Here is a 17,057-nt window from a genome sequence, read left to right as displayed (position 1 = left end):
GGTTCTGAGGATTTGCAGCCTATATGCCAAGAGTCTCATCTCAGATATGCAGACAGTGAGAGGATAATACAATGTTGGCTTCTATCAGTTGCATCACTTAGCACTCAGCATTACATGGTTGATTGTTTGATGATAAGGGATATGGAGAAACGCGGCTCTTACCAGACTGCCTTGCATTATCTTGGGCCTCTCCAGAGCCACTGTGATGCAGTTGAGAAAGATGAAGGCCAGAACCACGTAGTCAAAGAGCTTATGGGCGATAATGGACTGGCAGAGCAGTCTGAACCTGACAGGAGAGAAACAGAGAGGGTAGAGGAAAGAGAGTGATATGCGGAAAATGCAGGAGTTGTTTAAGAGTTTTCAATGAGGGTATATGTTCAGCTGAAGATTTTTCCATCCTGCTCCGAGAAAACTTAAGGCTGTTTCTTTTAGGAGATACTACAGTGTGCATAGACTTATACAGAATCATCATTAATGACCCACTCAAATTAATTAACCTTTACATTGGAGCCTATCCCAGCTGACATAGGGCGAGAGGCAGAGTACACCCTGGACAGGTCGTCAGACTATCACAGGGCTGACACATAGAGACAGACAACCATTCACACTCACATTCACACCTACAGCCAATTTAGAGTCACTGATTAACCTGCATGTCTTTGGACTGTGGGAGGAAGCTGGAGTACCTGGAGAAAACCCATGCTGACACGGGGGGAACATGCAAACTCTAAGGATGAGAAAACATTGTTAAAAAATAAATAAATAAACAACAACTTGTCATAGCTACAGACATGAATCAATTAGTTGTCCAATGTTGAATTAATCACCAACTAATTGGATAATCGGGGGCGGCACAGTGGTGTGGTGGTTAGCACTGTCGCCTCACAGCAAGAGGGTTCCTGGTTCGATCCCGGCTGTGGGAGCCCTTCTGTGCGGAGTTTGCATGTTCTCCCCGTGTCAGTGTGGGTTTTCTCCGGGTGCTCCAGCTTCCTCCCACAGTCCAAAGACATGCAGGTTAATTTGTGACTCTAAATTCTCCGTAGGTGTGAATGTGAGTGTGAATGGTTGTCTGTCTCTATGTGTTAGCCCTGTGACAGTCTGGTGATCTGTCCAGGGTGTACCCTGCCTCTCGCCCAATGTCAGCTGGGATAGGCTCCAGCCCCCCCACAACCTTCAAAAGGATAAACGGTTAGAAAATGGATGGATAATTGGATAATCAATCAACTGATTGAAATTTCCAGAAAGGAAAAGCCAGAATTCTGTGATTCATGTTCTTATATTTTACCACTCTCTGAAAGTTAACTGAATATCTTTGGACAATCTTTGGGTTTTGGACAAATCAAGATATTTGAGGATGTTGTCTCAGCCTTTGGGAAAAACTGATCAACTTTTTTTTACCATTTCTTTTTTTACATTTTATAGACCACCTACGACCTAGACAAATCAATTTAATCAAGAGAATAATCAGCAGATCAATTATTAATTTCTCAGTAGCCAAGCTTGTTAGACATTGTAGTTCTTTTCTTTCAGTATTGTTTTCTTATTTGGGATTCGTTCTTGTAAGGACAGAATCTACACACAGTCAAGGGCACATTTACGTACATTTTGTGTTGACACGTTTGTGTAGCATCATTAGTTAGTGTGGTTTCTTCAAATCTACAGTTTTATAGTATTATGGGAATTAAACTACAGTACTATTTTAGAATTTATGATAATTTTAATAATTAGTGTTATTATTTTACAAAAAGCATCATGGGCTATTAAAATTAACACTACACTAACACTTCAAGTCACACCAGTTATGTTAGTGGGACTCATGTCATATAATATATTAGCGATTGGTCATGCCAGAAAATATCACGGGCGAGTGGGCCAAAAAGTGACAAGTAAGTGTTCTAATTGAGTTATTAATAACTCTAAGAAAAGTATGAATAGTTCAATTTCCACCTTCTTAAGAACATGTAATGGACCTCATGTGGACTTTTCTTGGACCTTTCTGAGAACAAAAACACCTTAGGAAGATATTGGTGAATATTAATTTATGTTTTTTTTCTAGACTTTTCTCGAGATTTCTATAAGTTAAGAAATGTTGAAAATTTTCCTCTGGCATCCAACAAGTATTCAAATGAAACCGAAAAGTTCTGAGTGGAAAATACTTCATGGTGGAACTCCTCAGAAGGCACAGACACACGTCTGCATCCTGTGATAAGCAGCACTGGTGTAGGGACTATCTCTGGATAGACTTTAATATCTTTAGACACCTGCAGTGTTGTTGACAAATCGTCAGCTCCAGAGCCAGTAAAGGCAGTAAGCCTTGAGTGAAGCCCTCACACATCTCATCTCATCTGCCAGCTATAAAGGAAGCAGAATACACCTACTGCTGCACCTGCTCTCTGGGTGAGAGAATCAATGTGCTAATCTGACTACGTTTCCTTCAGACCTGGCAACCCTGTCACCTTTATCTATCGATTCAGATCTGGCAACCCCTGTCCCCTGATATCGATCGCAAGCAGCAGCATCGCTGGTGTAGGCACTCATCCCACCTGAGACACAACTTCTGTTGTTGGCTTGTTTATCCTTTTGTTTGTTTGTCTGCTTTAATTCTGTTTAGGTGCACTTATTAGAGTAAACACACACATATGCTTATACACACTGATATACACTACACTGAGGCATTCACAAGGCGCACATATGCTCACACATTCCCACATGCACATATGCAAACTTATCCGCAAACACGCAACATGACACTACCAGAGATATGGCCTAACGCGAGTACACACACCGCCAACACACACAGCCCTTGCTTGACAGATGGCACCTGCCAGGATGCCAAAACACAGCCCTGGGGCCTGGCTTCCCTTAAGTGGCTATCAGCACGCAGGGAATCGGGTGAGTGAGCGAGTGGATGACTGAGTGATTTTTCTTTTATGTTGCTTTCAGGGGCCTTTCCACCAGCGATGCACTGAAGGCTGGAACAAAACGTAATAACACAGACAAACACAGACGAACACGCAGACACACACAACTCGGAGCCCAGAGTCAATAACACTGTCTACAGACAAAAAAATGGTTTGGAAGAATCACACAGCAACATCACTTTAACAAGCCATTTGTGAAACCAGAAGACAGCAGTTTTCTCTGTGTGAACAGATAAATGGTTTGACTATGCAGCTTGCTGTTCTCCCATGGTATCAGGACAGAGCGGGTAACGCTTGCTAACATTTGTTTTCAGGGCCATTGGTCTTGCTTGTCGACTCATCTCTCCACACTTGGTTTGTCTGTGCTTTAGTGCTGAACAAACAGGCTTGGAAGAAACACTTTTCCAAAGCAAACTATCACACGTACTGACACATCCAGAGAGATGCTTCCCGCTTTGTTTTCTCACTAAAAGGTTAAACTTTGTTGTACATTTTTGGTTCAGATCAATTCCCACTGACCAATATCAAGTGGACCGTGGCTTTAAATAAAGGTCAATGGGTTTTACATCTCACTTGTTTATTGGAAAGACTTTCCATGAGGCTGGAGATATTGGGGAGGACAATCACAATGGTCTGTGTAAGTGTATGGTGGACAGAAAGCCTCAGCACCTCTTTAACTATCAGTCCCAACTAAACAAGTAGGGCTGTGCCGAATAATGAATAATAATTCTAAGGCCCAACTTAGCCCTTACCCCTCTGTTTTGCATGGTCACATCTAGGGATAGGGTGTCCCGCAGTTTGTTGGGATAGGGGGGTAGGGTGAAGTGTTAGGGCGACATGGCCCTCCAAACAGAGTTTTTTTAGAGGCACACTTCAAATCAAGTGTTACGAGAAATCATAACAAGATGAGTGACAAGATAGTGCTGTGGTTAGCATTGTCACCTCACAGCAAAAGGGTTCCTGGTGGGGTGTTCAGATGCCACCCTGGGGTCCCCCATAGGATGAGGAGCCCCTCTGTGCCGAGTTTGTATGTTCAACCAGTGTCAGCGTGGGTTTTCTCTGAAGACATGCTCATTAGGTTCATTTGTGACTCTATATTGCCTATAGGAGTGAATGTGAGCATGAATGGTTGTCTGTCTTTATGTGTCAATTCAATGAATCGACAAGATGGCTACGCAAGCAATAAAAGAAACCCACAAATGCATTTTCTTTGTTAATAAAGATGGACTTGCTTGCGTTTCTTGAAGACATTTCACCTCTCATCCAAGAAGCTTCTTCAGTTCTAAATGACTGGTGCGAAGTTGCGGGCTATAAACCCTGTGTGGGTGGGAACCCTTGCAGAGTCGTAGGGGTCACGTGAGCTCTTAGTTTCAGAGTCGGTAAGGTCACAATGTGAGTCGTTGACCCACTTAGCCACCATGTGAGGGTTGAACTGAAGAAGCTTCTTGGATGAGAGGCGAAACATCTTCAAGAGACACAAGTAAGTCCAGTTGCCTACAATATAGCACTTAGGATTACCATGACCTGGATGACTAAGAATCTTCACCGACAATTTAGAATTATGATAACAATCATGACAAAAAAAGTCACTGGTAATATGTTCTCAGTAGCTAACTAGCTAACTAACATTACATTGTAATTGCTGATATGTGCAAGGCAGTTCCACATTTGGACATATTTCCATATCTTATTCCCCACTTTGATAGCAGATGATGCCTGAAATTGAACTTAAGTCCAGCAGCAAAGTTGCTGTACTTGTTAGTGCTCCTCTAGTATCAGTGCAGACTGGCAGGGTGGGAGCACAGGTCGCTAACTCTAGCCTACAGACCACCGCTAGTGGCCTGGCAATGAAGCAGTGTTCTTTTTTAAGTTGATGACTTGTTTGATTGATTGACAGCAAGAAACTTAAGTTGTGAACGGATTACGAGGTCCAGGTGTTTTCTGTCTCCATTGAATAAATGGTAAATGTCAGTGTGATAATACCATTATTGTCTTAGGCCCCTCTGTTTGCATAAATACCAGCTATAATGATGACAATACAATTCATTAAATTTAAAAGGACTAATTCATTTATCCCAAATAATCTGTCTTCTCAAATACAGAGGATGTTACTTGAGGATTTTCTATCATCATTATTTTTTTAGGGTGGTGACATCATAAAATATAAAGACAGACAACATTCAAAGCTTCATTCAAAAAAACTCAATAGAAGCTTTGAATGTAAAAAAAAAAGAAGATATTTGGTACAGCCCCATAAATAAGGGGGGATCAGAGCTGAAATCGTTCACTCACTTGTTCTGAGGGGAGAACAGGTACACGGACCACTCCTCTCTAGTTTCACACCAGTCTGGCTTGTACACCTCTATCATCTTCTGGATACGGAAACACAAACTCTGGAAGAGGAAGAAGAGAAAGGGGAATAGAGTGAAGAAGAATTTCCGCTTTTAGCTCATTAGTGCATTATTAGCTCTTGGTATGAGCACTATCAGATGTTTTGCTAAGAGTGTCAACACTCACTATGTACTACAGTATATACAGTATAATATTTAGCTTTCCTTCAGATAACCCTTTATTTGATCCCCATTCTATCCATAACGTAAATGCTATTAAAATGATTGAATTTGATTTCTGCCTTGCTTTGAAATTTCATAAAGTGACTCCAAAGTCACCGCAGAGGTTAGATAAACCACTACTGCTGCCTCATTTTCACAACAGTTCCCACAATGATTGTGATTTATGATTTGTTTTGGTTTTCAGTATTATCTGGTTCTGAGAACCAATAAAGAATTCCCCATCCATGCACTACAGCAGCATCCCTGAGCTCCTCTCTCCTTTTGCCACATAAACTGCCATTATAGCATCTCTCCTAAATCTAAAGTATCTCTTTTAGCACCTCGTTGCTATAGCATTGACAGATTAAAGTGGAAACATCTTAAGAGGTGATGATTTTTTATTTATTTGTGGCTTTTATGGCATTTCGTCTTTATTGAGTAAACCTGGTGTTTAAAGGAAGAGCCGCTAAAGTAGATCTGTGCCACTCACGTAATCTGTCTCTTCATCCAGGTCTGCTCTGTCCTTGCGTGCATTGACTTGAGGAAAAACCTCAGTCATGAGCTGAGTGTGGGGACCCGGTGCCTTGCCGTTACAATCCCGGTGGTCCACTCCTAAACTACCAGCCCCAGACCCTCCAGTGATGGATCCCCCTGCCCCTGCCCCAGACCCAGTCCTCCTCCCATGATCCGGGTGGAAAGGGGGCAGGCCCGGGGGCTGTCCACCTGCCCGCAGCAGCTCTGGAAGCTCCAGGGACAGAGCCCGTCGATCCCTTCTGGCAAAAGAGTGTCTGGAGAGGAACAGCGGGGGCGGAGGTGGATGATGAGGGGGTAGACCGTGATGGGAGTGGGTTGGGTGGGAGAGAAGGGACTCCTGCTCGGCAGCATAGGTGTAGGAGTGGGGGGAACGGGTGCTGTGCACGCGGAGGCTGCCTCCCACCAGAGGAGCCCCACCAAACCCGTAGCTCCTCCGACCTAGACTGTTTGAGCTAGACCTGCAGAGCAGATAGGAAGTACAGTTATGAAATATTTAATATTTATGAACAAGCTTTAAAGTATAAGTAAAAAGTAATCAACACTTCATGTATATTAAGAGTTTAGTCATGAAGCTAATAGGAGCATAAAACAACAAGAAGGGTTCCATGCAGGTAATTAAGGCTTAATGAAAGTATTAAGAATTCATTAAGGCAATAACTGAAATCAACTGCAGAGAGTCAATCTAATTGTCTACCTGCGGCTCCAAGCTGAGTGTGGAGGGAGAGGGCGCCCCCAGTTGTGGTAGTTGGGACTGCGACCATGACGCTAGAACAAACAAACAGCAGTTCATAGTAATAATCATCAGTTTGTGTACAGAAAAAACAAATTAAGCCAAGCGTCAAAGACCAAAGCAAAGCAGTGAGACTGGGCAGTAAACAAGGTCGACATGAATATATCACAATGATTCAATCAAAAACGGTTGAAACAAAAGGAGCCCAACATTTCCCAGTGGATGTGTGCTCTAAACGTGTATGTGAAAGTGCCAAGAAGAAGATGTAAACTGGCTTGTATAGGGTTGATTTTACTCTGTCTTACTGTACGTGCTTTAATGTCATCCTCCTTTTGAATTTGTTTCATGTGTTCCATCAACATCAACCTGTACATATATAAGTATATTAGCATCTAACTACAATGGAAGGAGTCTCTATCTGTATCTATATACGTATGTTGGCGTATGTCCTTGGAATTTCTCGACAATCATTCATCTGATCAACTTCACACTTCAAAGGTGCATTGCTGAGGACCCAAGGAAGTGAAGTGTCGAGTGTTAGCTCTTGAGATCTATGACACATTGATCTTAAGTAGTGTGTTATGTACACACTGTGTAGTGTATTGAGAGGGGATATCTAGAAATTACTCTGCTGAATGAAATGCTTGGTACAGCTTGGTCGCGACAGTACATTCATGTACAAATGAAGAGAGACCAGAGATGGTATATTTAACTCAAACATTTCAAGCATCAGTGATATAATGTTTGAAATAAACACTTGTTTTTCCAGCTGTTACACTACTGTAAACCCTCGTATTGTAAGGGTGTGAAACTATGTCATGGCAGGTGTATTGCTCGGGACCTAGGGAAGTGCTGTGTCGAATGTGAAGTTGTTTCGATGGGTAGTTCTTAAGAAAGTTGCCAACAGTAAAACTGGAAGCTAAGCAATCAGCGTGCTCTGGATGGACATGTTTTGGAGGGGCACTGCTCTAGTCAAGATGATGCTAGATAATGTTAGTATATTACAGTGTGTATACTGTTGTAGTGTTAGCCATAATTCTTGAGGTTGTGGCCACAATGGTGACACAGTGGTGCAGTGATTAGTATTGTTGCCTCAAGCAAGAGCGTTCCTGGTTGAACCTGTGGTGTGGGAGCCCTTCTGTGCAGAGTTTGCACGTTCTCCCTGTTTCCTCCGGGAACTCCAGCTTCCTCCCACAGTCCAAAGACATGCAAGTTAGGTTAACTGGTGACTCTAAATTGTCTGCAGGTGTGAATGTGAATGGTTGTGTGTCTCTATGTGTCAGCCCTGTGATAGTCTGGCAACCAGTCCAGTGTGTAGCCCACCACTCACCCCATGTCAGCTGGGATAGGCTCCAGCACACCCGTGACCCCTAACAGGATAAGCGGTTATGGATAATGAATGAATGGATGAACGGTCACAATGTTAAGAAGTCTGATAAGGTAAGAGACACGAAGGGTCAGACCATCAGACAGGTTGGAAATAAAGTTCTTGACTGACCAAATCATGAGGGTGAAAAGTAATATGAATTCAACTTCCTGGTTCAGCTTTGACTATACTGACCATAGTTGTGCAAGCACACTTTTACATTGCCATGAGTGATTACTACAAAAATTTTGGGCACACTCACTTTGAATGTTATTTCCAAACAGAGTGATTTAAATAAAGTATGTGGGTTATTTGGCTAAAGTGTTTTTTTGCCCTGACAGATATTGTTATTTTAACAATATCACCATATCCCCAGATCCCGGCGATTAACTTACTGAGTACAAAGTTATCATAACCAATATGAATGATGCCCAAACTAAAGAAAATAGGACTGTTCTTTAATGTGCATTGTCCTTAATGAAAAAAAATGAAGTTCAACTTTTAAAACATGTTTGCAGCTGTAATCTGAATATAGTATGTCATGGTTGCAGTAAAGGAACCCCAGAAACATTTCTTATTACCTGGATCTATTGTGAATATACTCTTCCATGGTATTAATGTATTCATTTCAATGCATGTGGGATTGGATGTATTTCAATGCATGCTTCACTCTAAATGATTTTTTGCTGTGTAGCTCACTCCGAGAGATTACTGCTTGTCTTTAAACCCATCAAAGGTGAATTCTCCTTTACTTGTTAGCCAAATGCTCTTAAGCAATCATCTCCAACCTGCTACAGAGGAGCTGCTTAGTGGATGCCAGTGAAGGAGTGGATGTACTGGGCAGCATCAGTATATAGGCGCCTATAGAGATAAGTGGAAAAAAGCACGTCTGCCACTGTAGGTTAATATTTTATTAATAAATAATTACATGAGTAGATGGCAGGACAAATGGAATATCAACTGGGCTTTTCAAATGAAATTGCAGTGCACTCAGCAGGCTGTCATCAAGTTTAATATGCAAACCCTTAAGTGCCAGTTCCACTTAGAGGAACATAACCAGTTCTGTTTGTTTCCGCATGTCTAATCCTCTAACTGTGATAGACCTAATTATGTGTTTTACCCTTGGTAACGTACATGTCACCAGTCCAAGCATGAGTCGATGCCATGAAGCAGGGACTCTATGCATCCGTCTCTATAGAGACTGTAGTGAAGCGTGCACGCTAGCTGTTAAATAACTCCTCAGTCCACACAGAGCTGCACTGCGGATCACTCAAGAGGAACATTGAGTGTGTGTTTGTGTGTATTACTGTCAAGACAATTTGTTCCACACTATATAGCATAAAGCACCATCAAAAGCTGGTACTAATCTACTGTATATTGTGTAGTCAGGCTCTTTCTTTGCTGCCAAACATACTGAAACCGCTATGACTTTTTTTGTCCCAGAAAATGTAATTGAATGTCAATGACCTTATCAAATCAAATTGTCATCACATCAAACAAACTGTTTATCTCAAGATATACTGTACAGCTTTGCACCAATGCAATGTGTTAGTGAGGAAATTGCTTTTTTTCCAGTCAGTGAATTCTGCTTATTGTGCTATATATTCTATGGATTTCTGTCTACTGCTCACACTGAACTGAGGCTAACTACTGTACTGAAAAGAAATGTCCCCAGTCTGGGTCATTTGGTCATTAACGAAATAGGCCTACTTCACCCAGAAAATGATCATTTGTATATTAATTACTCACCCCATATTAAGATAAATCTATGAAGAAAACTTTGCTTTTCTTGTGTGCCTCCAGTGAACAAAGAATCCAAAATCAGAGAAAATTCCTTTAGCAACAGCAAACTCAGGCAGTATAATTCAAGTCTCATTTGTCCATTCATATGCTCACTACTTCCCTAACAGACAGCCCTTTCTGACAGGGAACTGAACACAAAGTTAATTTTATCTTTGCTCTTTTCAAAGCAAAATTTTGTGGACAAAATCAGTAATTTTACCTCAGTGAACATGGGAGCTGCTCTACGGCTGGCTCGATCATTCAGTTAGTTTGTGTTGTTTTGGATTTGGAGTTTTAAATTGTTAGTTTAGGTTTATCAAAGTCACACAGTAAAGCAAACAAACTACCAATAATGGTATTAGTAGACCAGCAGCTCTCATGTTCAGTGAGGTAAAATGACTGATTTTGTCAACAAAGTTTGGCTTTGAAAGCAGCATAGATAAGTTTCACTTTCCGTTCAACTCCCCATTGGAAAGGACTACCTGTTTGGGAAGTACTGAGCACATAACCGGACAAATGAGACTTAAATTAGACTGCAGGAGTTGTGTGAGAGTTTTTGGATTCTTCGTTCACCATGGAGGCACGCGAGAAAAGTTTTCTTCATGAATTCAACGTAACACAGGGTTAGTATTTGACAAACGAATGGTCATTTGGGGGTGCTGAAGTATTCTTTTAATACTTCAAGTGAAGTGACTGAATGGCAAAGTGTTTTTGTATATTATTCTTTTGACCAATAAACCCTCTCCCTTTCACTACTGTTAACATTAAAAAAAAATAGGGTGCTTTCACACCTGCCCTTTATGTTTCAGTTCAGTCAAACTTAATATATTTGCCACCTACGTGCAGTTCGTCTGGGCAGGTATGAACACAGCAATAACACTTGGGTGCGTGAGGTGTCTGCTCATCAGATGTACATTAATGCTGATTATCTTTTGGATGCCTTTAGAGACTGCTGTGCTGTGGGGCCTACAGCCCTACACATGCAAACAGGAATCCATGAGTCTGCCCAGATACAAGGGGTCATCCACAGGATACATACTGTACATATAGGGTAATCGCATGGCACATACACGAAGGCTAACTGCATTGTTTCTCATAAGGAACATCTTGAAGGGTTTGAGCCTCATGATGTATAGACTCACGGGTAGCTTGCCGAGGAGCAGTAAGGTGCCACTGTCATGTTGTGTTTAGGCATGTAGAATTTACATCCAGAACCCTTCTTGGGGAATCTGAAGGAATGTATACATCAGTCTGTTTTGCACGGACAAAGAACCTTCTGAAACTGGAGAAGGGAATGACCACCTTTGGTTAGGAGGATGGCTTTGTATCTCATTATGCTATCGAAATGAGCTAATATTATGAATATGGATGAGGATGTCTTACAGGCCTTAAAACGTGGCGTTTGGGGGGACAGACGAGAGAGAGAGTTTCGAAGACTGGCTGAATCTCTCCCAGATTGCTGCAGAAATCTGAAACTGATATCCTGGCTTGCTAAAATAAAGTTCTTTTTTATCCGAAACAAGCCTGTATCAGCGGAGTCTTTTTCTTCACCATCATCTCACCATCTTTTTGTCATTGCAATAACAAAGGCCTGATAGACTACAGGCGCAACATAAGACCTTCTTGAAGACGTGGTCTCGGTCCATTTATGGCCTCGATCTGAACCAACTGCAGTCTCATTACACATTGTTTGGGTTAAACATGATCATGTTACAGTCCTGGAGGATTATCAATGTGTTAACGCTTAATATGCACATACAATGCATCAAAACATTGTTTTCTAGTTGGAGCTGCATCCTCTAATATGTCTTAGGTCACAAAATATATCGTATATTTATACTAGGGCATTAACAACTTTGATTTTTTTCAGGTCGACTTATCTGTCAATAAAGTCTAAGTCGAGTCGACAAGTCATTTGATGACGTCATCACATTGACACGGCGGAGGAAAGTGAAGTATCTCCACACATGTGATGTGTGTCTGTCACTCTCAAGGCCCGAACATACTCGGGTGCACTATTAGCGGAGCGGACTCCGCAAGAAATGTCCGCAGAGCTTTCATAGTCGAGCGCACTTCCACGTTGTAGTTTCCTGCAAAAATGTCGGTGAAAAATCCCCGCGATGTGAAAAATACATGCCGAGCAGTCACTGGTGCGCTGAGCGGAGTCCGCGCGGTCGTAAAATCTGAGCTTTGCACGCACAGAGATTTGAGTCCGCGCGGACCTCCGCGGAGTCTGTTCCGCGTATGTTCCGCCCGAAAATGTTCAGGCGTTTTCTCAGGCCTATCACCTTCTACATTCTCTGCAGCCATGTCACTTTTCTTGTTGTGGTCTTGTGTTAATTTCCCCTCTACGCGCCAAGTAACGTTACTGCCCTTTTTATGAAGTGACTATGACTATTGATTAGGTCAAGGATAAAGTATCAGCGTAAGCCAATCAGAGGCAGTGATTGCATTCCGTACACAAGCACACAGAGAGAGAGAGAGGGAAAAAACACACGACTTGTCGACTCCTCCCTCCCAAGTCGACACGACTTGTGCCACTGATGTCGACACATCGACTTTTCTGTTAATGCCCTAATTTATACTAATGTTACAAATGCATACACTGTAAGTCCCAAAAAATAGAAGAATATCCAATTAACTTTTTACATCATGCTGACTTGTTTTTGTGACTTGTAGTTCATTTCAAATATTTTTTCTTGTTAAAAAATAAATCTTTAATGCCACTTTGTTCTTTTAATCCCAGGTCTTTATGCATCATCATCATCATCCAGATGTCATCAGACACATGGACAAATACCCCTAACTAAGCCGCACACCCATTACACTGATGGAATTTTGATTGTGCTGCCACACAATATGGCAATGCATCATTCGCCCCGAGTTTCATTTGAGTCCAATCAACAGTGTCTGATATACTGTATAAGACAGTGAAACAAACAAACCGCCCAACAAACAGATGGAACTGATTCATAGCTCCGAGTGTGATATCATCAAAGAGGGCCAAACGCCATCAGAGTTGCTGATAAAACTGCAGCAAAACTTCAGCACAAATCATGAAACAACTTTGTTGACTGCTTATTATTTCTGTACTTTTGTTCCAAGTGATGTAGCATGTGCATTCTGATATGAATTACCTTGGAGTGTTGTGAAGGAAGAGGAGGAGACTTCACAGTGAAGTGGATGTTGCACACCCACTGTGTTTAACATTATAACCTCTGAGGTGAGAGCGTTGCTAAACGACAGCTTATCATCTCTCCAGTTTTCACTCCCCTCTATCTTTCTGTCATTGCATCACCATCTCTCTGTTCTATTGTACCCTCTCTACCTCTCCCTGATGTTCTCTTTCTCTCTACTTCTCTCACGTTGTCTGTGATTAAACAGAGGAGGGACACAGACAATTAATACACATTGTCATGGCAACTGGATGCTGAGCCAAACCCTGCAGAACTGTTTCAATTTCTCCCTCCCATGGTTTGGGTTCAGTCAGTTCAGCACTGATGCATTCCTACTGTGTTCATGTGATTTAGAATCTTTGCATATACCAAGCAGGAACCATCAGGGCTGAAAAAAAAACTGCAGTTCCTCTTATGTCCTCATGAGGCTGACTCCAAGAGTGAGTTACCCCACATAGACCCCCAGTTTCACAGCAGAAATAAACATGTTTATAGCCTAGTATGAATTTTAATATAACTTGATATAACTCACCCATTTAAATTTTATTAAGTCTTAAAGTTACGCAAAATTATGTGTGTGGTTGCTTTGAGTGACAGGTAGGTATCATCTGTTGACAAGCTGCTACCACGGCAACATCATTAGTTAGGTAATGTAACCATGGCGTAACCCCAGATTTAAAGTGTAGCTGTAGCCGTTACTATTCAGTGTGTTTTCAGTTCATTAAAAGTTAATTGGAACATTTTAGACATCTAAAAAATAGTCTTTTTGAGCATTTAGTTGGACGTAAACACCCTCTAAGGCAGTGGTTCCCAACTGGCGAGTTGTGGTCCATCCTGAATGGATCACGAGTGGCTTGCTAAAGTGTCAAGTTTGTAAAAAACACATTATATTTTTATTTTATAGTACTTTGAATTATGGGCAAAAATCTTTTATTTTGAAGTACTGCTTCCTGCTGTAGAGTGAGTGACAAACGGGTAGCTCTTTGACAGAGACAGCAAACTAGCTGGACGACATGGCCAAACTCAAGTACAAGTATAATATATACGCTCAATATATTAAACTGTGTGGACCTTGAACCAATGACTAAGTAGAAATCTTCATCCCGTGGCTGGACCAGTTGGGAACCACTGCTCTAAGGAGTTGGATATTTGTCTTTTTAAGTAAGTACATTTATTTTTAATGGTTTCAAACCTGTTATTTTGCTAGGGAAAATTAGCATTAGCGTTAACACAGTTAACCATAATTGTAAATGTATTGTGCTAATCAAGCCAGCAGCTAGCATTAAAGTTATCTCCATCTGAAGATTTGAAATGGATGTTCACAAACCAATGGTGGTTATGTCCATTATTTAATACAGACTATGACATATAGTGAATATGTTTGTATGTTGACTGCAGGATATGAATAATATATTATCTTAATAAGGAAGACCCAGCTAGCTGTACCGTAGCTGAAATATTTGGATCATCAATGAGAAAATAAAAGCGTTTCTTGCATGTTCCACCATTGTTCCTCTCTTAGGAATTTCCTTCTACGACACCCTCTGGCGTTGACAACGATCTCCTGTTAGCCTTTGACTTAAGAACATTTTTATGTATGGGGACAAAGTTGTTTTGCACTGGTCTGGCAAAATCTGTTAATTTTCTCTTGTGCTAATCTGCTATGCTTATTGTATATGTGCTGTAAAATGCAATACTTTTCAATTGATGTATGTCTTTTTAAAGTGCATCACGTGCGTTTTACCACGAAGTTGAAGGTTTGCCCAAAACTGGAACCTTTGGTTGAAACTAAGAGTGGTTTTCCAAAGCATGCTGCGGCTTTTTAGAATGATCAATGCATTTTTCCCCATTACAGAAACTGGTAATTATCAGCAGTACAACAGGCAAACCATAAATGTTCCTGTTTAGTTATTTTTATGTTTATATTACAAGTTTTATTATAGTTAAATGCTAGAGCTGCTGTTGGGTGTGATCAAATGCAAATGGGAAACTTACAAGTCTGAAATAGTAAAGTTTTTAAATTCAGAAGCTACAGCATTCACATACCAGTTTCACAATATCCATGTTTTCTTTTGTTTGTTTTTTCTGAGTTTGATATTTCAGCAAACCTAATGAATTTATTGCAAGTCATGCTCTCACCTAACATTGTATAAAATACAATAAAACTAAACATTCACTGTGAAGGATTATCCATGCCATGCCAGTGTAATCTGTGCAAAGAGATTTTCATATCAGACTCAAATCAACTAAAACTTACACTCTGTGGAAAGGAGGAAAACTAATTTATCTCCCTTAAAAGATGAAGGTCGTTCTTAAAGTGTTGATTTGAATGCTTGGAAAATGGTTGGCAGGGACGCAAAGTATACACATCATTTGTTGTGAACAGGCTGACATCAGAATGGTCCTTTACCTCGTTGTTGAATATTATTTTTTATGAACATGTTTTGGATAGTAACATAAGCCACACAAAAATCCCACGCCCCGAAAACCATCCCAAACTTTATGTTGACTGTTACGTCTGCTAATGTGCATGTCAGTGCAGAAGAGTATGACTGAGTACCAGAGAAAGGGAGCGTCTCTCCAGGCTGCTCTTGCCCAGACTCATCACACTGCTCTTTCTGGACTCCATGGTGAAGCTCCGCCTCTCTGAGGAGTAGGATCCCCTGGGCCCTGAAAGAGCCCCCAGCTCCAGGTGGCCATTGGGTGTCAGTGTGCAGATCCTTGGGTCTAGAGGTATTTCAACAAAGAGAGAAAGTAAAAGAGTCATTTTGTTTATTTGTGCCATCTATCCAACGTTCCCATGTGGTGTCTATCGAAAGAATTATGAATTCTCATATGCTTTTACACTGTAAGGCATCATCAATCCACAATTTTAGTTCATTCCTTTGATGCTGTCATAAGATTACAACTCTTTTGTGCTCTGTTTTTTTTTGCCTCAACTACTGTCTATCAAGCTGTGCCATCTAACTTTACTTTACCTAGTAATTTCCCATATTATTCAGAATGACATTTAACAACCCCCAGGCAATGGGTTAAAGTCTGCTCTGGGTTTTAGATGTAGAGAGCCATTGTAGCAATAACACAGTAAGGCTTTCATAAATTGAGAAAGAAAACAGCAGGTTATGGAGGTTAGGAAGTCTGAGTAAATTTGGGCATTGCAACTATAGAAACTTAAAGACAGCCATTAGATTAGTTTTGAGTTTAAAAGCGCTTTTCAGGCTGGTCTTTAAAAGCTCCTCTCAGTTGAAAAATACAAACGCAGAAATCTACAAAGATAGCTTTTTCTGAGGCACTAACTTCTGGTTTTGCTTTCTGTTCAGTCTTATGATTTTCTCAAGAAATAAAATTCCTTGAAGTGGTTGGGATGATAACGCCGAAATCCGCTCCACAGCTGAAGATACTCCACAAGTGGAAATACACAAGTAGAATATGACCCTTGGCTCACTTCTTAAGCTTCTTGAGACAAAAGAGAGATAAAAAGACTTTTTAAAATGTAGAGAGAGAATGAGAATGACAACTCACTGCCCACTCAAAAAAGGAAAAGCCAAAGAACCAAAGGTAATACCTCTGAGCTGTGTAAGTGGACAGACACCTTGTTGTATTTCCATCGCTATCAGAACAGACGGCAGGGTTTCATCTTTTGCTTACACTGCACTGCAGAGATCACATCTCCTCTGCAGCAGTAGCCCACTCATCCTGTATAGAAGTGATTCTCCCAGTCTCTGAACTTATGTTTAATCCTCTCTGAACTAGATTGTTTACTGGGTCTGTTAAAGGAGGCTGGAACAGGTTCATTGTGATTTCTGGATAAAGATAGAGCTCATTCATATTTCAAGACTGCTGGCTATTCTCTGAGTTTTTGTAAGCCTTTGGCGCATAGTGTCTTACTTTTGTTTTTTTGGGTTGAACACATGAATAAGCCTCGCTTGGAAACAAAGACTACGGGCTTAAATGTGAGATGCAACAGATTGTTGGGTATGTTGTTCAGTTTTGACA

The 17,057-nt window shown here is 41.0% G+C and overlaps 1 protein-coding gene across 1 annotated transcript in view; it reads right to left on the bottom strand.

Annotated features, from left to right (window-relative positions):
• Positions 1 to 17,057, bottom strand: part of LOC117255300 (voltage-dependent T-type calcium channel subunit alpha-1I-like) — a 386,243-nt gene that overhangs the window by 101,136 nt on the left and 268,050 nt on the right. The window contains exons 16-20 of the mRNA XM_078166400.1: positions 15,622 to 15,788; positions 6,702 to 6,772; positions 5,964 to 6,465; positions 5,214 to 5,314; positions 163 to 286 (exon numbers count right to left, since the gene is read on the bottom strand). Coding sequence (XP_078022526.1) covers positions 163 to 286; positions 5,214 to 5,314; positions 5,964 to 6,465; positions 6,702 to 6,772; positions 15,622 to 15,788 — 965 coding nt within the window. The remainder of the gene's footprint in view (positions 1 to 162; positions 287 to 5,213; positions 5,315 to 5,963; positions 6,466 to 6,701; positions 6,773 to 15,621; positions 15,789 to 17,057) is intronic.

Source organism: Epinephelus lanceolatus, chromosome 3, assembly GCF_041903045.1.
Source record: "Epinephelus lanceolatus isolate andai-2023 chromosome 3, ASM4190304v1, whole genome shotgun sequence".
NCBI lineage: Eukaryota > Metazoa > Chordata > Actinopteri > Perciformes > Serranidae > Epinephelus > Epinephelus lanceolatus.
This window is presented reverse-complemented; position numbering and strand designations above follow the sequence as displayed.